This window comes from Takifugu flavidus, unplaced genomic scaffold (genome assembly GCF_003711565.1).
Source record: "Takifugu flavidus isolate HTHZ2018 unplaced genomic scaffold, ASM371156v2 ctg300, whole genome shotgun sequence".
NCBI classification, from domain to species: domain Eukaryota; kingdom Metazoa; phylum Chordata; class Actinopteri; order Tetraodontiformes; family Tetraodontidae; genus Takifugu; species Takifugu flavidus.
In genome coordinates, this window is record NW_026621939.1 from 1 (window position 1) to 23,680 (window position 23,680).

The window sequence follows — 23,680 nt, forward strand, 5'->3', positions numbered from 1 at the left end:
ACCTTATTCACCTCCTCCACCTCCTCCACCTCCTCTCCCTCCTTCATCACCCTCCTCCACCTCCTCTACCTTCTCCCCTCCTCTACCTTCTTCACACCTCCCTATACCTCTACCCCTCCTCCAACCTCCTCTACCCTCCTCTACCTTCTCACCTCCTCCACCTCTCTAACCTCCTCACCTCCTCCACCTCCTCCACCTCCTCTACCTTCTTCACCTCCTCTACCTCCTCTACCTCCTCCACCTCCTCTACCTCCTCTACCTCCTTCAACCCTCCTCCACCTCTCTACCCTACCTCCTCCACCTCCTCCGCCAACCTCCACCTCCTCCACCTCCTCCCCTCCTCTACCCATTCCTCCACCTCCTCTACCTCCTCTACCTTCTTCACCTCCTCCACCTCCTCCTACCTTCTTCAACCTCCTCCATCACCTCCTCCACCTCCTCTACCTTCTTCACCTCCTCCACCTCCTCTACCTCCTCCACCTCCTCCACCTCCTCCACCTCCTCCACTTCCTCCTTTTCCTGTTTCTCCACTCCACCCAACTTCCTTCATCTTCAGGTCTTCTAACATCTTCTGAAAGTCTTTCTTGCATTTCTCCTCTTTTCTTCCTTTCACCACCTTTATTGGATCTATATTGTTGTTCCTCACCCACTGCCTCCTTTATCTCCCCCTTCCTCCCCCCTCACTGAGTTGTCCTTCAGGCCCCCCCCCCCCCCCCCCCACCTCTGTGGTCCTGGTGGGATGTCCATCAGCTCACTGCTCATAGTTCTTTATAGCTGTTTGTTGCTTGGTCCACAGGGCTCCTTCTCCACCTCCACCTCCTCCTTCTCCATCTCCACCTCCATCTCCACCTCCTCCTTCTCCACCTCCACCTCCTCCTTCTCCACCTCCACCTCCTCCTTCTCCATCCCACCTCCACCTCCTCCTTCTTCCCCCTCCCCCCCCCCCCCGGTGTGGTCTTGAACATTACGTTTCTGTTGTTGAGGGAAAAGATCTCATGAAACGTCTCATCACCTAAACAGTTGCCATGGCAACGGGAAAGTTAAAAAGAAAGTTTGCAGAGCTCGAAGCTGTAGCAGAGTCCGCCTCTGTCCTCCTGGACACTGTGGCCCCTCCCCCTCTGCCAGGACCTGTTCTCCATCTGAACACGTGTAGCCTCCTCAGAGGTTAAAATAGAAACATGCTGATTAAAGTCTCTCCCTGCTGCTCAGGCTCGATTTACCAGCAGATACCAGCGAGACCAGGGTCAGCTGCCTGTCAGGGGGGGGCTGGGGGGGGGCAGGGCCGGGGGGGCTGGGGGGGGGCAGGCTGGGGGGGGCTGGGGGGGGGCAGGGCTGGAGGGGGGCCGCAGCCGCTGCGTCTCGGTTCTGTTCCGGACGCTCTGGCCGTAGTTTCCCGGGAGAATCGGAAGTCTGGTCAGGAATAGTGGGAACTCTGAGGCAGCGTAACACTCCGGGGGGGCGGTGGGATTCATGGAGGACCTGTTAGTGTCACTACTGTTAGTGCTGGGGGGTCAGGTTGGGTCTCCACATCATCAGAGGGGTGTACGAGCGGCCGCCCTCCATCCGCCATCAGGGCCCCCCCCCAGAGGTCAGAGCCGCCATCAGGGCCCCCCCCCAGAGGTCAGAGCCGCCATCAGGGCCCCCCCCCAGAGTCAGAGCCTTACCCCCCCCCAGAGGTCAGAGCCGCCATTGGGTGCTAGCAACAACGTTAGATGTTAGCGATGCTTCAATTCATTAAAGTAGCTGCTCAGCCGCTCTGAATTTGCCTATAAATTGATATTGATCTCTAAGAGGAGGGGCACCGGAGCGTGGGGGGTCTGTGTGTGTGTGTGTGTGTGTGTGTGTGCTGGGGGTTGTTTGTGAATCACAGAATGAAGCCGTTTGGGGGTGAACTCTCAGGTGAACTGGGTTCATTCAAGCAGAAAGGGAAACACACACTAACACACACACACACACACACACACACACACAAATTACTATAGTCCTCATGATCACCAGTGTCCAGTCAGCAGAACTGAATAAGTGGGGTGTGTGTGTGTGTGAAAGGCAGCGAGATGGGGGGAGAGAGGGGGGTAGAGAGGGGGATAGCGAGAGAGAGAGAGAGAGAGAGAGAGAGAGAGCGAGAAGAGAGAAGAGAGTCTATATAGTGTGAGGTGAAGACACATAGCAGTGTATAGGAACTATAGAAACCATGGGACAGAGAGAAAGAGAGGACTGGTGGGACAAGTGGACTGAAAGTTTCCTCACGAGGAGAGAGAGTGTGTGTGTGTGTGTGTGGCGTGTGTGTGTGTGTTGTGTGTGAGTGTGGTGTGTGTGTGTGTGTGCGTGTGTGTGTGTGTGTGTGTGAGCGAGGGGGACAGAGACAGACTGCAGAGGCAGCACCTGGAACACTGAACGAGTGAAGAGACAGAAGGGAATTCTTCTTCTTCTTCTTCTTCTTTGCTCTTATTTTGTTGCTGCTCGTTGCTGCACAGGAGGAAGGTAAGAGGCACATCTTCATCGTTCCTCCTCCTCACCTCCCTCTATGGTGTTGAGTGACACTCAAGGTGAATCCTGTGTGTGTGTGTGTGTGTTGTGCGTGCGTGCGTGCGTGGTGCGTGCGTGCGCGGGTGTGTGTGTGTGTGTGTGTGTGTGTGTGTGCAGCGCCTCTTACTGAGACCACCTCCGTTCAGAGACCAACCTGAACCAGGTTCCCTCCGACTGTTTCTGTCCTTTACAGACTTTATTTGTGAAACTTGCTGCTGTAAAACTCGTTTTGTTGTTTGTTTCTCATCAATCTGCAGCTCGTGAGGACGATTTTGAAAACTTTAGTCAGCAAACGATCAAGTAAGGAGTTAGAAGCCCAACGGCTGCTGGACGAGCAGCAGTGTTTGGCACGACCCCCCCGCTGGGGCGACCATCAGTCAGCCGTTAGCTGCCGTTAGCTGCCGTTAGCTGCCGTCAGCTGCCGTTAGCCGCCGTTAGCTGCCGTCAGCTGCCGTTAGCCGCCGTTAGCTGCCGTCAGCTGCCGTCAGCTGCCGTCAGCTGCCGTTAGCCGCCGTTAGCTGCCGTCAGCTGCCGTCAGCTGCCGTCAGCTGCCGTTAGCTGCCGTTAGCTGCCGTCAGCTGCCGTTAGCTGCCGTTAGCTGCCGTTAGCTGCCAGGCTAAATGAGCTCAAACTGCTTTTATCACTGAGCGAATCGACAGGAAGTGACGAGTCGACTGATTCACACCGAGTCAGATTCCGAAGCAGCTTCCTGCTCTTCCAGCCTGGACCCACCTGGACCCCCGGCCGTTCCAGCCAGGAGCAGCAGCTCTGCCCGTCCTCTTGTTACGGATGTTGTTATTATCGTTGTTATTACCATCACTACGAGGGTGGCTGCTGGGGTGGGGTGGTGCACGGACCGCATGGCGGCACCACCCAGCGTGTGACCTGCTTGGGGCACATCCTTCTTTATATGCCCATATGAACATGAGCAACTGTGGAATGTAAAGAAGTATGTACCCCAGGACGGGGGACCGGTCAGCTCTGGGTCCGAACCCAACCAAAACATAACAGGCAGAACCTTTCCTGTCCGGTTCCTTTAATGTTGCCAACAATGTTAGCTGCCGTTCTTTACAACGCACGCTCACACACACACACCTCCACAGACAGTTGCTAAATGCATGCTAACATGCTAACGGAGAACAGGGGCTGTTGCCAGGATCTGGGCTGGACTCTCCAGCCTGGCCGTGTTAAAGGGCATCATGAGTTTAGACGGAACCCTGATGTGACATCAAGGATAGCGGTTCGTGCACACATGCACGTGCACTGATAACACTTCCGGTTTGAGGTCGTAGCATATTTAGCGTGCATGTTAATTGCAGTTAGCTGTCCCAGGTGAATAAGACTTCATCAGGATTTCTTTGCAGTGAACAAGAAGTGAAGGTCATTTAAAGGTGTGTGTGTGTGTGTGTGTGTGTGTGTGTGTGTGTGTGTTGTGTGTGTGTGTGTGTGTGTGTGTGTGTGTGTGTGTGTGAGAGAGAGAGGCGGAGGGATTTGTGGCATGTGATGAGGTGAAAGAGCGGGAGGCTGGATTGATGATGCCGTTCAGGGCTGGAGTGTGTGTGTGTGTGTGTGTGTGTGCGTGTGTGTGTGTGTGTGTGTGTGTATTGTTCTGTCACTTTGCCTCTGTCAGCAGGTGGAAGCTCTCATCAGGACATTAAATATGCAACAATGCTGACTGTGGCACCGTGCTGAGGCAGCAAAGCTGGACGACTGGGGGGCCACTAAAGGGAAGCAGCTCAGCCCCTGTCCACACATGCACGCCCACATGCACACGCACGCACAGCTCCTTGGGGGTGCCCTGACACTTCTGACTGGGAAAGCTGGATAATCGTTGGCCTGCTTGACTGGTTTCTACCACTGGGAATCACCTGGGCAGCTGTGGGATTAAGCAGGTTCCACACGGGTCCATCAGGAACCATGACGGGGGGGTGGAGCCTCTGGAACTGGTGGGAGGGGCTTGTGGGGCTTCATCCCTCCCAGCAGAAGTAGACCCAAGGTCCCTGTAACTGCAGCAGCATTCATTTCCAGTCTGATTTCCCAGTCTAACCAGTAAGAAGCCTCCCTGGTCGATGCTGGACCGCTGACTCAGGGGGTCTTTTATCACCACTATTGATTAATCTGATTGGTTTTGTGGATGATGTCAGCCCAGTGACAACAATCAATTACTCATCAGCCAATCAGATGTCTAGAAAGGTCAACCTTCTGGAGTGTTGAGGCTGGCAGCTGCTGTGAACGTGCCCGTGAGGGACGGCGTGCACGTGAGGGACGGCGTGCACGTGAGGGACGCCGTGCACGTGAGGGACGCCGTGCACGTGAGGGACGCCGTGCACGTGTCCGAGAGGTCAGCCGGTGATGCTTCAACAGCAGTGGAGATGAAGAGCTTCATCCACACGGAGCTTCATGAGGAACATCATGGACCGCTGGGTTAGGGGGGAGGAAAGAGGGGGGAGGAGGAAGTAGAGGAAGAGAGGGGGGAGGAGGAAGTAGAGGAAGAGAGGGGGGAGGAGGAAGTAGAGGAAGAGGAAGAGAGAGAGGGGAGAGGAAGAGCTTCATCCACTCGGGGCTTCATGAGGAACATCATGGACTAACTGGGTTAGGGAGAGAGAGAGAGAAGAGAGGGAGGAGGAGAGGAGAGGGGGGAGGAGGAAGTAGAGGAAGAGGAAGAGAGAGAGAGGAGGAGTAGAGGAAGAGGAAGAGAGAGAGGAGGAGAGAGAGGAGAGGAAGCGAGAGGAGAGGGGGGAGATGAAGAGCTTCGTCCACACGGAGCTTCATGAGGAACATCATGGACCGCTGGGTTAGGGAGAGAGAGAGAGAAGAGAGGGGGAGCTGTAGCAGCATTAGCATTAGCAGCAATAGCATTAGCACCATTAGCATGAGCAGACGGTCACGATGACATCATTCCTCCCTCAGAAGGAGGCGACGGCTCCAGTGAAGGTCTCAGGGTCAGGGACTGCCCCCAGTCTCTTTACATCTCTGAAGATTTCCCATCATGCCTTCCTACCTGCTTTGATGTCCCTTTGTTCTTCTAACCACATGTAGCCTGAGACACCTTCTGAAGTCAAGTTCAATTATTCTGATCCGGGGTTGAGGATGCAGATGGAGGAGGGCAAGATCAGAACGTTGTGGGTACATCCAGCAGTGAGCAGCAGTTCCTCCTGTGGGGACGGGGCGGTGGGGCTGAAGAACCCTCACCTCAGCAGGGACCTCTGGGCCTCCAGAGCTGCCAGAGCTTTACTCCCGTCAGAGTCTGATCAAGTCAACAACCTGCTCACTAATTAGCAGCTGACAAACATCTTCAGACAGGAACCGAGGTTTCATCCGGAGGGTTGAACTAAAGTTCTCAGCTGTGATACAGAAGAACCTCGAGGGCCTTTTGGGGCTTTTCCAATGAAGCTGCAGGAGGGGGGACCAGGGTCCACACACAGCGCAGCTGATTCAACATTAGCATGCTAACATGTTAAAAGGGATCCATTAACATCTGTTAAAGGGTCTTCCTGTCAATCACACCGCACCTTTGTTTCTAGGCCACGCCCCTTTACGGGGTGCTGCCAGGTAGTGAGACATGATGGGAGGGGTTGTGTCAGGTGGGGGTTGTGGAGTGGAAACATCAGAGAGCAGGAGTGAGAGGGTTCACTTCCTGTGGGGGGGGGGGGGCGACAGGGAGTGAGAGGGTTCACTTCCTGTGGGGAGGGGGGCCAACAGGGAGTGAGAGGGTTCACTTCCTGTGGGGGGAGGGGGGGGCCCGACAGGAGTGAGAGGGTTCACTTCCTGTGGGGAGGGGGGGTCGACAGGGAGTGAGAGGGTTCACTTCCTGTGGGGAGGGGGGGGCCGACAGGGTGTCTGGAAAACCACCTGGACCCCCCCAGAGATGCCCCCCCACCGCCGCGCACATCATCTCATCGGACGCACAGAAGCCCAGATGAGAGCAGATGTGGCTCTGATTTCACGGGGTGTGGCCGCACATTTATGGGTGTGGCCACCAGTGTGTGGGGCGTGGCCCCCTGCTGACCTGTGCCCACCTGCTCAGGTGCATCTTTGATTCAGGATTTACCAGCTGTGACCGACTCACCTGGGGGGCGGGGTCTGCGTGCAGAGGATAAAGTTTGATGAGGAGAGACATCAGCTTTGATCCTGTGCACGCACGTGCGCACGCACGCCCAGAGCCAGATGTGTGACCGTCTCCATCGTGACCGCGTCATGAAGCTGCGGCCACTTTGTCATGTGACCAAACCACTTGGATCAGACTCTGATGTCAGTCTGGGTTCCAGGCGTTCGTCTTTCCCTCAGCTCTGTTTCCAGCTGACGAAATGATCAGCTGCCACGGCAACCAGAGGAGTCCAGAGGATTGGCTGCCACGGCAACCAGAGGAAGAGCAGGAGCCGCACACAGGAAGCTGAGAGGACGAGAACAGGAAGCAGAGAACACTGCGTTCATGTCTGCTGGCGTCATTAGCATTAGCAGGAGTTCCTCTGCTCCTTCTCTCCTTGAGGGAAGGAGGTGCTGATTAGTGGGGTTACCTTCATTACCTGGACCAGGAGGAACCTTCTCTGTTTCTGTGTTCCACGCATCCCCAAATCATCAAATTGTCTTTCTGGTGTCTTGCAGGTGTCACCGGCTGGTCCTGGTGCTCCTCCTGGTGCTCCTCCTGGTGCTCCTCCTGGTGCTCCTCCCCGTGCTGGTCCTCGTGCTCCTCCTCGTGCTCCTCCTGGTGCTCCTCCTCGTGCTCCTCCTCGTGCTCCTCTAAAATGCTTTGCTAAAGCTGGTAAAATGGAACCAAATCACCTGTTGAATGGATTTGGTCCCCTTCAACCAGCTGTAGCTGCGCATTGATGACTGCACAACATCTGGAACGTGTCCCGCTCTTCAGGTTCTGCCCAGAAACAGGTGAAGCTGAGTCACCTGTAGAAGCCAGGCGTGTAAATAGACCGACGAGGAAATGCTTGGAATGTGAACCTGCAGTTGTGAGGTCACCTGTAGCTGGCCCCGCCCCTTCAGAAAGCACACCTGTCCAACCATCTTCTCTTTCTCTTCCTCTGCTCTGTAAAAGGTTTCTGATCACCTAATAAATCCCCTTCTGTTGTCAACAATATTAAAACCAGACTTGGTGTTTTCATCTGTGATGCAGGGATGAGAGAGAGTTTGACTCTCCAGATGTTCAGCAGCAGCTCGAGTCTTCTCTGCTTCCACACGTCTTCTCTCCATCTCCTGAGCTTTCATGCTCCTCTCTTTTCCATTACAACAATGGTTGATGAAGGTCTGGGGGCTTCATCCAGACTGTGTTGTGGGTCATCAGCTCAGAACATCTTATGTTCCTCCATGTTGGTGTTGCTGAGAAGAATCCGATCTGCTCTGATGGATCATCATCTGCTGGAGCAAAGGGACATTGATGGGAAAGCCTTTGGAGCTCTACTGAATGTGTGACCTTCATCATCTCTAACCTTCATCATCTCTAACCTTCATCATCTCTAGCCTTCATCATCTCTAGCCTTCATCATCTCTAGCCTTCATCATCTCTAACCATCATCATCTTTAACCTTCATCATCTCTAGCCTTCATCTCTAACCTTCATCATCTCTAGCCTTCATCATCTCTAACCTTCATCTCTAGCCTTCATCATCTCTAGCCTTCATCATCTCTAGCCTTCATCATCTCTAGCCTTCATCATCTCTAGCCTTCATCATCTCTAGCCTTCATCATCTCCAGCCTTCATCATCTCTCCTGCTAATTCAACAATTTTCAAAAACAACCACAGCAGAACGCGTAAGGTTTTACACACTTGTGAGGTCCAGGAATAAAAGCAGATCATTTCTTTTGCTGGACTCATGGAGAAATATTTGGCAGATAGTCGAGCTGGTTCCTTCTGCCAGCAACATCTGACTACTCCAGAGCTTTACTCCACAGACCTTTGAGGATCAACAGTGAACATGATGCAACTGGTCTGAAAGCTGCAGTTTGATCCACGTTTCATTTCTGACCCCTGATGATGGAGGTTCTAGAGCAGAAGAGACCAGTTCCAGTCTGGACCCGGCCCAGAAAAGGGGCTCACCTCATTTATGGGGAAAGGGACATTTTAGATCATGTGTGCTTCATGCGACTGTAGGAAAGCAACAGATTTAAGGCTCAAAGAAGCTTTGATATTTGATCTTTTAAGGATCAAAGATGAGAGGAGTTCCATGAAAGCAACATCCAACACTACAGCTTTCATTGTGTCAGACCGGCCCTCGGCAGTTCTGGAATCGCTTCACTCCAAACAGTTCTGGATCGGACTGAGATCCGCCTGTCAAGTCGACCGGCTCAAAGACCATTGAAGGGTCAAGGTTTGTTTATTGTAATTCAATCCCACCTTAACCCTCACCCAATTCTGTGCCCGGGAACCAGTAGAACAAAAATAAGGGCGTCTAAAAGCAATTCAACGATCTACAAATGAAAAAGGGACATAAAATAATTTACCGCAAGATGGCGGCAGAGAGCAGCGAATTCAAACAGCCATATTTTTATTAATATTAAAGTTCTGCAAGTGTCACAGTCACCGAGTGGGAGGTTTGTCCGGTAGGTCGTTGAGCAGCCCCACAGCTTCCAGCAGCTTGGTCCAAGTGGTCCAGGTGGTCCAGGTGGTCCAAGCGGTCCAGGTGGTCCAAGCGGTCCAGGTGGTCCAAGCGGTCCATGTGGTCCATGTGGTCCAAGCGGTCCAGGTGCAGGGTGGGTCGGACCCTTCAGGTTGCAGCTCTCTGGTCCGACAGAGAAATGCTTCCTCCACTCTGAGCAGCAGAACCGTCTCTGATCAATGACGGTCCAGCCGAGGACCCGGCCCACATCAACCTCGCTGAAGTGAGATGATGTCACTTCCTGCAGGAAGGTCAACCATTTATTTTATGATTCAGGTGTTGATATTGGATTAGGAACAGCTAGATTAATAAATGCAAAACCCCGTTAATAGTTGCTAAAGAGACAAAAGCTCGTTTAGTGTTTCTGACTGCAGCTGGAGCGACATCTAGCGGTGGAACAGAGAACCTGTCGTGCCGGAGCCCGAAGCGCCCCGTCCCGGATCGTTCGGGTTCGGAACCAAACGAGCTTGTCGGTGTGACACCGCTCAGGTGGCTCTTCCGACGAGCACGGGGACGCGCACGTTTCTGCAGCTGTTCTCATCATGTCCTTAAGAGTTCAGTTCCGCCTGCTCTCATCATCATCATCATCATCAACAACAACAACAACAACAACAACAACAACAACAACAACAAACAATGAATCGATTCTCTTGGCTCGCGACTGCTTAAGCAGCGCGCGCGCGCGCGTTTAATTCGTGCTTGTATGAAGGGGATCTTTGATATATGAAGGTAAATGTATCACGCGCACCAACCTGCTGCTAACCTTTAGCAGCCCGTTAGCATCAGCAGGTGTCCCCGGGATCCTCGTGGCTGATGGATCAGGTGTATTACTCCGCCTCGTTCTGGCGCGTCACCGCCTCCCTCTGCGCTGCTCCCGCTTTTATTCCGCCGAACTCGTTTCTCTGCGCTGTCGACGAGAATCCTCCGAACCAGCCGACGTGGTTCTTTTGCAGGTAATCCCGTTTGTTCGCTCTTTCTTTCGTTCTTCGGGTCCCAGATGAGCAGCGCGCGGATCAGCTCCAGATGTTCCTGTTGTTGCTGTATTAATCCGCCTCATTGTCGTTTTCTAGTCCAGCAGCTTCTTCTGCCCTCAGATCAGAGCAGAAACACAGAAAACAACCATTGTTCTTTTGTTCTCGGCCAATCATCCAGTCAAATCAGAACATTCACGGACATGGTCTGGTTGCCATGGTAACGCAGAATATAATCCGTCGTTATGTGACCCTGTTAGTTCCGTGACAGTAACAGTGGTGTGTTGTGTGTGTGTGTGTGACCCGCAGGACTGGTTTCCAACACACACACCTGTACCCCCCACCAGGACACACAGTGTAAATGACTGGTTATACTGGTTGGGGGGGGTCTGGTCGATACCTGACTCATGCAGGTCTGCAGGTCTTTGTTGTTCCTGTCCTGGAGGCGCCGGAGCTGCTGCTCATTAATGAGAACCACAGTTCCTCTGACTGGTTCCTGGCAGGTTTTACTGGTTCAGGATGACCTGGTTCAGGCCCCCCTGCTGGGTCACCGTGTCCTCGTATCATCGTTCACTGCTCTCCTACCTTCAGATACGAGACCAGGAACCGACCGGTTCCGTCTTCTAATCAGCCCTTAAATCTGCACACATCCCAAAGCTGATTCTGAAGGGACAACAGAGGAGTTCTGAACAGTTTTACCGAGGACGGACCGAGCAGCATTAGCATGTTGCTAACAACAGTCTGGGGGGGTTAGCTTAACATGCTGGCGCGCTGCCTCAGCAACGAGCTGTAAGAAGCTTTGAATGTTCTGTTCATTCATCTGCCTGGTGTAGCTGAGAAGGTTCCTGAAACATACATTTAACCCCGTTTACAGTTTTTATCGTTACTGTCAGCAGAACCAGGTCCACGGTGGTCCAGCAGTCGGAGAACATGTGCAAAGTGGACTCAGGTTCTTCTGTCTGTGTCTCCCAGTGCTGCTCGCAGAAGGTCCAAACACCAGCAGCTGGATGGTTCCTCTCTAACGGACGGTGTCTTCCCAGGATGTGAGTGGAGCGCTTCAGATCTTCAACACGGTGACTCGGATCAGCACATCTCCAGCGACTCCCCTCAGGAACGCCCCCGTCTCCCCCGTCTCCCCCGTCAGAGGGGAGATGCTCCCTATAAACCCCTCCTTCAGTTCCAGGCAGGAGCTTCTGACCAGCGCCAGCCCCCAACACTGTCGGCCAAACGGCCCCGCCAGTTCAGGCCTTCCGAGCAGCACCGATGGACCCATTCAGTCTAAGATCTTCACCAGAGCTTCTTCTCTCCCGGGGCGGCTGGAGCGAAGGTTCCGCGTAGAGGCGCCCGTGGAGGTCGGCCTGCTCCCCGCTGACGGGGCCCAGTTGTGTGGCTGGGGCTCCTTCACCCCCAGAGCGCTGCAGGTGTTCAACACCCCCCCCTGGATGCTGTTCTTCCTGTGCTTGGCCTCGTTCCTGCAGGGGATGATCATCAACGGCTTCGTCAACACCATCATCACCTCCATCGAGCGACGCTTCGACCTGCGCAGCTCCCAAACCGGCCTCATCGCCAGCTCCTACGACATCGCCGCCTGCGTCTGCCTGGCCTTCGTCAGCTACTTCGGGGGGACGGGGCACAAGCCGCGCTGGCTGGGCTGGGGCATGCTCATCATGGCGTCGGGTTCCCTGGTCTTCGCCCTGCCCCACTTCGCCTCGGCGCCGTACCGCGCGAGCGTGTCGGAGCAGACCGAGCTGTGCGCCGCCAGCCGGTCCAGTCCGTGCCAGGACAAGGAGGCGGCTCAGTCCAGCTACCGCTTCGTGTTCATGCTGGGTCAGCTGCTGCACGGCGTGGGCGCCACGCCGCTCTACACCCTGGGGGTCACCTACCTGGACGAGAACGTCAGGTCCAACTACGCACCCGTTTATATCGGTGAGTCCATCTGCTGATCAAAGCCTGACCTGCTTGGGAGATCAAAGAGACAAAAGGAAGCTGGGTTTCGCCCACTTCCTGAAACCACTTTAGGTGTTTGTTGAACCTGTGAACAGCGGAACAGGAAGAGGTTGTGCAGGAACAGGAAGTGGTTGTGCAGGAACAGGAAGAGGTTGTGCAGGAACAGGAAGTGGCCCTGATCTCTTTATCTCCACGTCTCCTCAGGCATCTTCTACACAGCAGCCATTTTGGGTCCAGCCGTCGGTTACCTGCTGGGAGGGTACTTCCTCAACATCTACACGGAGATCCACCTGAGGTGAGTGAGACACAGGCAACATGTTCTGCTGCTCGGTTCTGCTCCGATTAGCTTAGACGTGGAACAACCTGCTGTTCTAGAGTCAGAAAAACCCAAATGAGTTTTCGTGCATCCCGTCAGCTAGCGAACATGTGTGATGTGGCAGGACAGACCTGAGTCCAGAGGACCCCCACTGGGTCGGCGCCTGGTGGATCGGCTTCCTGCTGGGAGGAGCAGCGGTTCTGTTGGTTTCCCTCCCCATCCTTGGTTACCCACGGCAGCTACCTGGTAGGGCCCGGGTCCGCTCGGACTCGGGACCTTCTGAACTCTAAACTGTGATGGGGGGCTGGTTCCGGACCGGGGCCACGGGGCCACGGGGCCGGGCTCAGCTGGACTCCTCCTTCTGTCTGCAGGCTCTCAGGAGTTTGTGGCCATGCGGGTTTCTGAAGTCCACCAGCTGAGCGACGGGAGCCACAGCACCGCCTCGGACCCTCAGTTTGGACGATCAGCCAAGGACATGCCGAGGTCGCTCTGACCGCACATCTGCTGAATCTTGGCCCCCGGCGCCGTGGCCGGCGGGACGTGCACCAGGTAACGGGTCCCTAACCCCAGCCTGACTGTCTGCAGGTCGCTGCTGCTCCTCCTGAAGAACCCCACCTTCCTCTTCCTCTGCTTGGCCGGCGCCACCGAGGCCACCCTCATCGCCGGCATGTCCACCTTCGGGCCCAAGTTCTTGGAGTCCCAGTTCGGTCTGAGTGCGTCGGAGGCCGCCACGTGGTTCGGTGGGTGGCGTCAGGCTTCAGGGGTCCAGCACAGAGCCCGGTCTGACCTCCCTCCCCTCCCCAGGCTACATGGTGGTTCCGGCAGGAGGCGGCGGAACCTTCTTGGGCGGCTACATTGTGAAGAAGTGGAACATGCGCTGTCGAGATATCGTCCGTCTGTGCGTGGTGTGCACGCTGATTAGCCTCGTCACCATCTTCATCTTCCTCCTCCACTGTCCCAACATGCCGATGGCCGGCGTCACCGTGCCCTACCGCTCCGGGCAGGTCCGGAACCAGCAGCTCCACCGGGGTCCCACAGAACCGCACAGGTTGGCCGTCCAGAGTCCTGCTGCTGCTGCAGCTGAGAGGTGGTTCCTCCTCAGGGTTTCTCCTCTTTCTTCCTCACATCTGCAGTTCCGCCCTGGAGGAGAACCTGACGGAGAGCTGCAACGCAGCGTGTGGCTGCGTGGCCCAAATGTACGACCCGGTGTGCGGCGCCGACGCCACCATGTATTACTCCCCGTGTCACGCCGGCTGCAGGGCCCTCAACCACACGGAGGCGTCCACGGGAAAACGGGTACGAGGCAACGCTCAGGCGGCCGATGGGAAGAGTGAGCGCACGTGAGCAGCTGGTCCAGGACCTGCAGCTGGTCCAGGACCTGCAGCTGGTCCAGGACCTGCAGCTGGTCCAGGACCTGCAGCTGGTCCAGGACCTGCAGCTGGTCCAGGACCAGCCACATTTAAACAGAACCACCAGAAAACATCGATCGAGAGGGCTTCAGAACCTCAGACCAGCTGCCTCTGCACCACATGACGCGTGTGTGTGTGTGTATGTGTGTGTGTGTGCGTGCGTGCGTGTGTGTGCGTGCGCGTGCGTGTGTGTGTGTGCGTGTGTGTGTGTGCGTGTGTGTGTGTGTGCGTGTGTGTGTGTGTGCGTGTGAGTGTGCGTGCACGTGTGCGTGCATGTGTGTGTGTGCCAGGTGTACTCGGGCTGCAGCTGTGTGCTGGCCAACGTCTCCTCGCCCCAGGAGGCTCTGGCCCTCTCGGGGAAGTGCCGCAGCTCCTGCCAGCGCATGCCGACCTTCCTCATCTTCCTCTTCAGCACCATCTTCTTCACCTTCCTCTGCAGCATCCCGGCGCTCACCGCCACCCTCAGGTCTGTGTCCGGATGGTTCTGGTTGGAGTGGAACTGCTCTGACCTGCTCTGTGCTCCTCAGGTGTGTCCCAGACAGCCAGAGGTCGTTTGGACTCGGCATCCAGTGGATCGTGGTGCGCACGCTTGGTGCGTGTGAGTCTGGGTTCTGGTCCGCGCCCGGGGGCCTCAGAGCCTGACGCCATGTTGTGTTTTGACAGGAAGTATTCCAGGACCCATCGCCTTTGGTTCCATGATCGACATGTCCTGCCTGCTGTGGCAGGCTCAGTGTGGCCACCAAGGTTCCTGCTCCCTGTACCAGAACGCAGCCATGAGCCGCCACATGCTGACGGCCGGCGCCGTCTACAAGGTCCCGTCGTCTTTAGCTTCAGTTTCCCACACAACATTTTCCAAGCAGATTTAAACTCTGTTCCAGTGGGCCTGAGGGCCAGAACCTGTGGGTCCGTTTCTCCCCCCTGATGTTGATGTGCTCCTCCCCACAGGTCGTTGGACTGACCTTCTTCGTGTTGGCCAGTGTTCTGTACACGCCCCCGCCAGAATCCCCCCAGAACGGCTACGAGAGCACCGAGCAGAGCGCCACCGACCCCAGCAAACCAGCCGCCAAAGACCTCCCTGAAGATGGCGTCATCGTCAACCAGCATGCCAGGTGACATGGCGCCACCCCCCCCAGGTGACATGGCGCCACCCCATGTGACATGGCCCCTCCCCCCAGGTGACATGGCCCCTCCCCCCAGGTGACATGGCGCCTCCCCCCAGGTGACATGGCGCCCGCACACACACCTGTGTGTGTTTTCTACCCGTCTGCAGGTTCACCTGCACCCGTTGGCGTCCATCAGACCTCCTCACTGATGTTGCCATGGTGACGCCGGGGGGGGGTGAGCCACCGCAGCGTTGAGGACCTTCAGCTGTCTCCCTTGTGTATCTGCTGGATGTTGTGGGGGGGCTCCAGTGTGGGACGTCAGGAAAACTTCTCCATCTTCCATCTATCTTCAATCATTCCAGACAGTTTGGACCATTTTCAAAGGTCTCTGGAGGTGATGGTGGAAGCTCGTGAGAAGGTTCAGGTTCAGGTTCAGGTTCAGGTTCAGGTTCAGGTTCAGGCTGAAACTTTCTGCTCCACAAACACAATCAAGCTTGACCCAATTCTTCAGGAATCCAGCCGGCAGCTGATGCGTGAGGCTGCTTCTTCTCTCAGCTCTTTGGAGCGTTTCTCTGCCCTCAGACACCAAGTTTCATGGTCTGTGATCATGTGACCGCAGGAGAACCCTCACCTGCCTTCTGGAGCTTCGGTCCCTGACCTTGACCTGACCTTGACCTCATTTATCAGCAGCCACATTCTGACTGGAGCAGCAGCAGAAACCTGTTTCTACCTGATAATCCCAGTGCTGAGCGTCTCCACGCGTCTCCACGCGTCTCCACGCGTCCACGCCTGTCCTCACACTCGTCTCCTCACACGCGTGTCCTCACACTCGTGTCCTCACACACGTGTCCTCACACGCGTGTCCTCACACGCGTCTCCACTCGTGTCCTCACACTCGTCTCCACTCGTGTCCTCACACTCGTGTCCTCACACTCGTGTCCACTCGTGTCCTCACACTCGTCTCCTCACACTCGTGTCCTCACACTCGTCTCCTCACACTCGTGTCCTCACACTCGTCTCCACTCGTGTCCTCACACTCGTGTCCTCACACTCGTCTCCACTCGTGTCCTCACACACGTGTCCTCACACTCGTCTCCACTCGTGTCCTCACACTCGTCTCCACTCGTGTCCTCACACTCGTCTCCTCACACTCGTCTCCACTCGTGTCCTCACACTCGTCTCCTCACACTCGTCTCCACTCGTGTCCTCACACTCGTCTCCTCACACTCGTCTCCACTCGTGTCCTCACACTCGTCTCCTCACACTCGTCTCCTCACACTCGTCTCCTCACACTCGTCTCCACGCCTGTCCTCGTGTCTCCATGCGTGTCAGGTCGTCGTGTCTGTTCCAAGTGACAAATGTACAGATTTGTATTGTGTGTTTGTGTTTTTAAAGTGACGTTAAATCGACTCTTTTACTGACATTTTAATAAACTTTCAAAGATTTGACACCTCTTTGGCTTCTGTTCTTTAAAAGGCTTCTGAAATAGCATAAATGCTGCTCGACTACCAGAACATTCAGAATATTCAGCCTTTTTCTGATTTTTCCCGTGTGGAACCATGTGGGTGTTTTGGATGATGGAGAAACGCTGTGGCAGCATCACGTGTGCAGAACCTTCAATTATTCACAGGCTGGAAACGCGTCACAGGTGTCGGGGGCGTGTCCACCTGTCCCGTCAGAGTCCTGCTCAGGAGACGCTGGGAGCTCTGGGCCTGACTGGAGGCGCTGGAGCCTCTTTTAGCTCCATCATCAATAATTCACTGGACTCTTCTCTGCAGCGCAGAAGCAGTTGAGTCTGACGTGAAGCTGCAAGAAGCCACAGCAGCTTCTCCTCCAGCAGCTCCTTCTCCTCCAGCAGCTCCTCCTCCAGCAGCTCCTTCTCCTCCAGCAGCTCCTCCTCCAGCAGCTCCTTCTCCTCCAGCAGCTCCTTCTCCTCCAGCAGCTCCTTCTCCTCCAGCAGCTCCTCCTCCAGTTTCTCCTCCTCCAGCAGCTCCTTCTCCTCCAGCAGCTCCTCCTCCAGCAGCTCCTCCTCCTCCAGCAGCTCCTCCTCCTCCAGCAGCTCCTCCTCCAGTTTCTCCTCCAGCAGTTCCTCCTCCAGCAGTTCCTCCTCCAGCAGTTTCTCCTCCTCCAGCTTCTCCTCCTCCAGCAGCTCCTCCTCCAGCAGCTTCTCCTCCTCCAGCAGCTCCTCCTCCAGCAGCTCCTCCTCCAGCAGCAGCTCTCTCAGCTTCCTGTAGGATCTCACTCTGCTGCTCTCCTCCACGTCCATCATGAGCAGTGTCGTCCAGAACCACTGCATCAGCCGGACCCCGGCCCCCCGGGTGAGTTGCTGTCTCCTGTGTCCACATCAGTTCTTCCTCCTCCTCCATCCTTCATCCTCCTCCATCCTTCATCCTCCTCCATCCTTCATCCTCCTCCATCCTTCATCCTCCTCCATCCTTCCTCCTCCTCCATCCTTCATCCTCCTCCATCCTTCCTCCTCCTTTCACTGCTGAGCTTGCAGATGTTCCATCTTCATCTTTAGGAGGTGGAAATAAGCTTTAATTTATTGATGGGTTTGGAATTTTTGGAACGTTCTAGTGGGAAAAGGCTGAACTCTGAGGAACAGGTTCAGGTTCTGATGTTCTGCCAGATTTAAAGTTAAGGTCCTTCAGGGTGATGTTCTAAAACCAGCAGCTCTTTTATGATCCAGATGTTGGAGCATGAGTTTAATGTGATCGGGTCACTGTTGTGTTCTGGATTCTTCCTCAGCTCGGTCTTTCAGAACCGTCCTCTTGCATGCCACCGCCCCAACCGACGCCCACCCTGCTCCCCCCACCTGTGAGTACCAGCCGTGTCCTGACGCACACGTGCACGCTCACGTTTCAGACACAGCACCGTGCACGAGGGTTCGGGTAGTGTTAGGGTTGTGTTAGGGTTGGGTCCGCAGAACATCAGCATCAAACATTCATCTGTGCGCTGCATTATTGATGCCTGAGATGGAGCGAGCACTGACACGCTGAAAACACAACACTCCAACACACGCTGAGAACACACAACCCCAACACGCTGATAACACACACAACTCCAACACGCTGAGAACACACAACTCCAACACGCTGAGAACACACACTCCAACCGCTTACCAAACCACAACCCCAACACCTGAGACACACTCCAACACGCTGAAACACACAACTCCAACACGCTGAACACACAACTCCAACACGCTGAGAACACACAACTCCAAACCGCTGAGAACACACACAACTCCAACACGCTGAGAACATCCACAGCAACTCCAACACGCTGAGGACACACAACTCCAACACGCTGAGAACACACACACAACTCCAACACTCTTAGAACACCACACAACTCCAACACGCTTAGAACACACACACAACTCCAACCACGCTTAGAACACACACAACTCCAACCATGCTTAGAACACACACACAACTCCAACACGCTTAGAACACACACACAAACTCCAACCACGCTTAGAACACACACAACTCCAACACGCTTAGAACACACACAACTCCAACACGCTTAGATTAGAACACACACACAACTCCAACACGCTTAGAACACACACACAACTCCAACCCCGCTAGAACACACACACAACTCCAACCACGCTTAGAACACACACAACTCCAACACGCTTAGAACACACACACAACTCCAACCACGCTTAGAACACCACACAACTCCAACCATGCTTAGAACACACACCACAACTCCAACCACGCTTAGAACACACACACAACTCAACACGCTTAGAACACACACACAACTCCAAACACGCTTAGAAACACACACAAACTCCAACCACGCTGAGAACACACACAACTCCAACCACGCTTAGAACACACACACAACTCCACCACGCTGAGAACACACACAACTCCAACCACGCTGAGAACACACACAACTCCAACCCGCTTAGAACACACACACAACTCCAACACGCTTAGAACACACACACAACTCCAACCACGCTTAGAACACACACACAACTCCAACCACGCTGAGAAACACACACAACTCCAACCACGCTTAGAACACACACACAACTCCAACCACGTTTAGAACACACACAACTCCAACCACGCTTAGAAGAACACCCACACCAACTCCAACCACGCTGAGACACACACAACTCCAACCACGCTTAGAACACACACACAACTCCAACCACGCTTAGAACACACACACAACTCCAACCACGCTGAGAACACACACAACTCCAACCCGCTTAGAACACACACACAACTCCAACACGCTTAGAACACACCACAACTCCAACCACGCTTAGAACACACACACAACTCCAACCACGCTGAGAACACACACAACTCCAACCACGCTTAGAACACACACACAACCCAACCACGCTTAGAACACACACAACTCCAACCACGCTGAGAACACACACAACTCCAACCCGCTTAGAACACACACACAACTCCAACACGCTTAGAACACACACACAACTCCAACCACGCTGAGAACACACACAACTCCAACCACGCTTAGAACACACACACAACTCCAACCACGCTGAGAACACACACAACTCCAACCACGCTGAGAACACACACAACTCCAACCACGCTTAGAAACACACACAACTCCAACCACGCTTAGAACACACACACAACTCCAACACGCTGAACACACACAACTCCAACACGCTGAGAACACACAAACTCCAACACGCTTAGAACACACACAACTCCAAACACGCTTAGAACACACACAACTCCAAACACGCTTAGAAACACACACAACTCCAATAAGTGTGAACGGGGACGGGACCATCCTGAGGACACTCGTTCCCTTGTTCCCTACTCACTAGTTAGGGACCAGCGCTGAGGCAACTGAGTCACGTTTGGACTCACAGCGGCGGCGCTTTAAAGGATGATGGGATGTATCGCTCGGCTCGGGAGACTCGGACCAGAACGTCCGCGCGCCTGCTGCACCCTGCCGGTCCCGGCTGGTGGTGACGGCCGGCTTGCTTTCTAACTTTCAGCTGCCCAAACCGGGGGGCAGCGCTGCGGCGCCCCCCGGAGGCCGAGACGGGACGTGTCGCAGCAGCAGCATCAGCAGCGGGTCGGGGGGGAAGATCCTGTCCCTGCTGTCCATGAGCGAGAGCGTCCACAGCGGCTTCAGCTTCCTGTCGGAGCAGGCGCAGGAGCAGGAGGAGCGGCAGCAGCGCAGCAGCCAGCTGGCAGAGTTCCAGCGCCTCCGGGAGGTCCGTGCGGCGGCGCAGCTCAAGAACCTGGAGGACTTCCTGAGGGTCAACCACGTGTCCCTCAGGGACACCACGGCCTTTTCCACAGGGATGGTTTACAGGTGACTCTGGAGCCGAGCCAAAGGAAGTGGAGTTGTCTCATGTCTCTGATTCCAGCTTGTTTTGACAGGAACCTGGGGAAGTCTGGACTGAGGGTCTCCTGTCTGGGATTAGGTAGGTGGGTCAGGGTCAGGTCACACCTGTGGAGGGGGTTCAGCATTCTGACCACGTGGTTTCATCCATACAGGGACGTGGGTCACCTTTGGTGGACAGGTGACCGATCAGGTAGGACTGGAAATCCAGGAAATCCTGTCTGTAACCAGGTCATCTGCTGCAGCAACACACCAATGATGGTTCGGTGCGGTTCTGGAGAACCCTCGGGGCTTTTCTCTGGACCTCCACTCGGCTTGATGTGTCACGTTGTTGTTGAAGGTTGCTGAGGATCTCCTGACTCTGGCCTATGAGAACGGGATCAACCTGTTCGACACGGCGGAGGTGTACAGCGGGGGGAGGTGAGCCTGCACAGCCTCTGGGTCTCTGGAGCTGCTCTCCAACTCCTGAAGTTCTTCTGCAGATGCTTCACAGATGGTCACGACCATATAAGGGAGCGAGTGGGCGTTGCCTATGCTAATTAGAACAAGCAGGCAGCAGAGCTCTACGTGCACTGAGCGTGAGCGTCAGGGGGAGGATTTAGAACCCTGTGTGTGTGTGTGTGTGTGTGTGTGTGTGTGTGTGTGTGTGTGTAGGAGTGAAGTTGTCCTGGGGAAGATCCTGAAGAAAAAGGGATGGAGGTACTTTTCTCCTTTATTGGGTCATTTGTCACCAGTTAAACCAAAGTTCATGACGGGTCGTAAACTTTAACCTTGGATCTCCAGAATCCTGAAATCATCACGTGTTCAAATATCAAGTTCCTCTTTTCACTCACCGTTGTGCTTCAGTCTTGTTTATCCCCGTTTGGTCACGCAGGCGTTCCAGTTTGGTCATCACCACGAAACTCTTCTGGGGTGGAAAGTACGTAGAGGTCAGAGGTCAGGTGACCGGCGCCCTGGCAGGTGCCTGAGCCGGGGCTCTGACCTGAAACCTTTGTTTTTGCAGGGCAGAAATGGAAAGAGGATTGTCCAGGAAACACATCATCGAAGGTGAGAACATTGACTGTTGCTTTGAAGGCACTGCCGGATCAGAACCACCTGTGTGTGATGGAATCGACCAGGTCTGCGGGCGTCGCTGCAAAGACTCCAGCTGGAGTACGTCGACGTGGTTTTTGCCAATCGACCAGATCCCAACACACCGATAGAGGGTACGTGTGCTTAAACTCTTCAACTCTTCATCCAGAGTTGATGAAAGAATCAGCTCATCGGCAGCAGTGGTAGAGAAATGGTCCAGTAGGCCCGGTTTGAATTGTGCCCCCTGTCCTCCTGTCTTGGAAGAGACGGTCAGGGCCATGACCCACGTGATCAACCAGGGAATGGCCATGTACTGGGGAACCTCCAGATGGAGCTCCATGGAGATCATGGTGAGTGGGGAACCTCCAGATGGAGCTCCATGGAGATCATGGTGAGTGGGGAACCTCCAGATGGAGCTCCATGGAGGTCATGGTGAGTGGGGGTGAGGAGGCTCCTGAGAGCCTGAACCTGACGCTGTCCCTGCTGCTTGAAGGAGGCCTACTCCATGGCCCGGCAGTTCAACCAGATCCCGCCCATCTGTGAGCAGGCAGAGTACCACATGTTCCAGAGGGAGAAGGTTGAGGTTCAACTCCCAGAGCTGTCCCATAAGATAGGTGCGTGGAGATCCCGTCTCAGGTGATCGGCTCGGCTTTTATTTATGGGAATCAAACGTGTTCCCACTGCCGACATGTGGGATCATCTCAAGGCTCTTTTGGGTGGCAGGAATCGGAGCCATGACCTGGTCTCCTCTGGCCTGTGGGATCATTTCGGGGAAGTACACCTCCGGGATCCCCCCCTGCTCACGGGCCTCCCTGAAGGTGACTTTGGTCCACCTCACCTCTGGTCCGTCCCCCGAGGCGGAGCGGCGCCTGAACGTGGTGCTGTTGTCTCCACAGGGGTATCAGTGGCTGAAGGACAAGGTCCTGAGTGAGGAGGGCCACCGGCAGCAGGCCCGGCTGAAGGAGCTGCAGGCGCTGGCCGGGCGCCTGGGCTGCACGCTGCCCCAGCTGGCCATCGGTAACGCTGCGCTCTGATTGGTCCACAGCCACCATGTGACCTGTGTGACCTTTACCTCCGCCTCTCCACAGCCTGGTGCCTGAGGAACGACGGGGTCAGCGCCGTCCTGCTGGGGGCGTCCAGGACCGAGCAGCTCAGGGAGAACCTGAGGGCCGTCCAGGTCAGCACGCACACACACACACACACGCACACACTCACTCACGCACACACTCACGCACGCACACACTCACACACACACGCACTCACGCACACACTCACGCACACACACACTCACGCACGCACACACACACACACACACGCACTCACACACTCACGCACGCACACACACACACACACACCCTCACACTCACACACTCTCTCTCACACACACACGCACACACTCACGCACTCACACACTCTTTCACTCACTCTCTCTCTCTCACTCACACACACCCTCTCACACACACACACGCATGCACTCTTTCACTCTCTCTCTCACACTCACTCACTCTCACACACACACACACACTTCCTCACACTCACTCTCACACACACCCTCACACACGCGCGCACACACTTCCACACACACTTCCTCACACACACACACTTCCTCACACTCACTCTCTCACACACACCACACCCTCACACCACACACACCCTCACACACACTCCCTCACACACACACACACACACACCCTCACACACACACACACCCTCACACTCCCTCACACACACACACCCTCACACACACTCCCTCAAACACACACACACACACCCTCACACCACACACACCCTCACACACACACACACCCTCACACACACACACACACAGTGACAGCAGGTTGAAGCATCTCTGCTTCATCAAGAAACTGAAACCTCTCGTCTCCTTGCTCTGCAGGTTCTTCCAAAGTTATCTCTCTCCGTCCTGTCTGAGGTGGAACATCTCCTGGGGAACAAACCCTTCGGGAAAAAGGACTTCAGATCCTAGAAGCCTTCTGGCTCGGATGGATCCCGTCACACTTCTTCACTGGGCTTCAGCCTCATCGGAGCCTCTGATTGGCTGTTTCCATTTCTACCTGGTGTTTTGGGTCGGCGCCTCCACAGCTGGACCTGCGTGTGCTCCTCAGAGGGGGAGCGGAACTTTCTTCCTTTACGTCATCACAAACGGGAATTCCTGCAGATTCCGGAGCCTCAGGGGAACCTGGAGCCACGACTGTCTGGGCCTCACGTTCACTCGCCGTTCTTCTCTAATGTGACAAATACTCACGAGCACCTTCAGGAGGAGCCGCAGGAGCCGGTGACCTCAGTGCACGTGCACGTGCACGTGGGCCTCTAAATAAACGTAAACATCAATATACCAGCACAA

The 23,680-nt window shown here is 55.1% G+C and overlaps 2 protein-coding genes and 1 long non-coding RNA gene across 8 annotated transcripts; 2 read left to right on the forward strand and 1 right to left on the reverse strand.

Moving 5' to 3' along the window:
* Window positions 1-8,830: 8,830 nt before the first annotated feature.
* LOC130520197 (uncharacterized) lies at window positions 8,831-10,120 on the reverse strand. Its single transcript, XR_008948706.1, has 2 exons — window positions 9,884-10,120; window positions 8,831-9,372 (listed from the first exon to the last, which is right to left on the reverse strand). It is a non-coding gene; the product is annotated as an uncharacterized LOC130520197 (long non-coding RNA).
* slco4a1 (solute carrier organic anion transporter family, member 4A1) lies at window positions 9,941-15,461 on the forward strand. Of its 5 annotated transcripts, none has more exons than XM_057023762.1 (13): window positions 9,941-10,084; window positions 11,075-12,028; window positions 12,254-12,344; window positions 12,490-12,611; window positions 12,737-12,848; window positions 12,951-13,105; window positions 13,170-13,413; window positions 13,499-13,661; window positions 14,065-14,240; window positions 14,302-14,366; window positions 14,438-14,586; window positions 14,720-14,883; window positions 14,950-15,461. In XM_057023762.1, exons 2-13 carry the CDS (start codon window positions 11,254-11,256, stop codon window positions 14,951-14,953), a joined length of 2,220 nt encoding a protein of 739 aa, XP_056879742.1. In that variant the 5' UTR covers window positions 9,941-10,084; window positions 11,075-11,253; the 3' UTR covers window positions 14,954-15,461. The 5 variants fall into 5 exon arrangements, with proteins under 5 accessions (XP_056879742.1, XP_056879737.1, XP_056879739.1 ...); XM_057023757.1 differs by having other exon boundaries at window positions 15,045-15,461; XM_057023758.1 differs by having other exon boundaries at window positions 9,954-10,084; window positions 11,143-12,028; window positions 15,045-15,461.
* Window positions 15,462-16,768: 1,307 nt separating this feature from the next.
* Window positions 16,769-23,680, forward strand: LOC130520189 (voltage-gated potassium channel subunit beta-2-like). Of its 2 annotated transcripts, XM_057023763.1 has the most exons (16): window positions 16,769-17,195; window positions 17,626-17,694; window positions 19,895-20,217; window positions 20,286-20,329; window positions 20,403-20,440; window positions 20,588-20,667; window positions 20,902-20,946; window positions 21,122-21,166; window positions 21,251-21,294; window positions 21,366-21,452; window positions 21,583-21,668; window positions 21,812-21,932; window positions 22,042-22,136; window positions 22,215-22,335; window positions 22,407-22,495; window positions 23,213-23,680. In XM_057023763.1, the coding sequence occupies exons 1-16, from the start codon at window positions 17,145-17,147 to the stop codon at window positions 23,300-23,302; spliced, it is 1,428 nt and encodes a 475-aa protein (XP_056879743.1). In that variant the 5' UTR covers window positions 16,769-17,144; the 3' UTR covers window positions 23,303-23,680. The 2 variants fall into 2 exon arrangements, with proteins under 2 accessions (XP_056879743.1, XP_056879744.1); XM_057023764.1 differs by lacking the exon at window positions 17,626-17,694.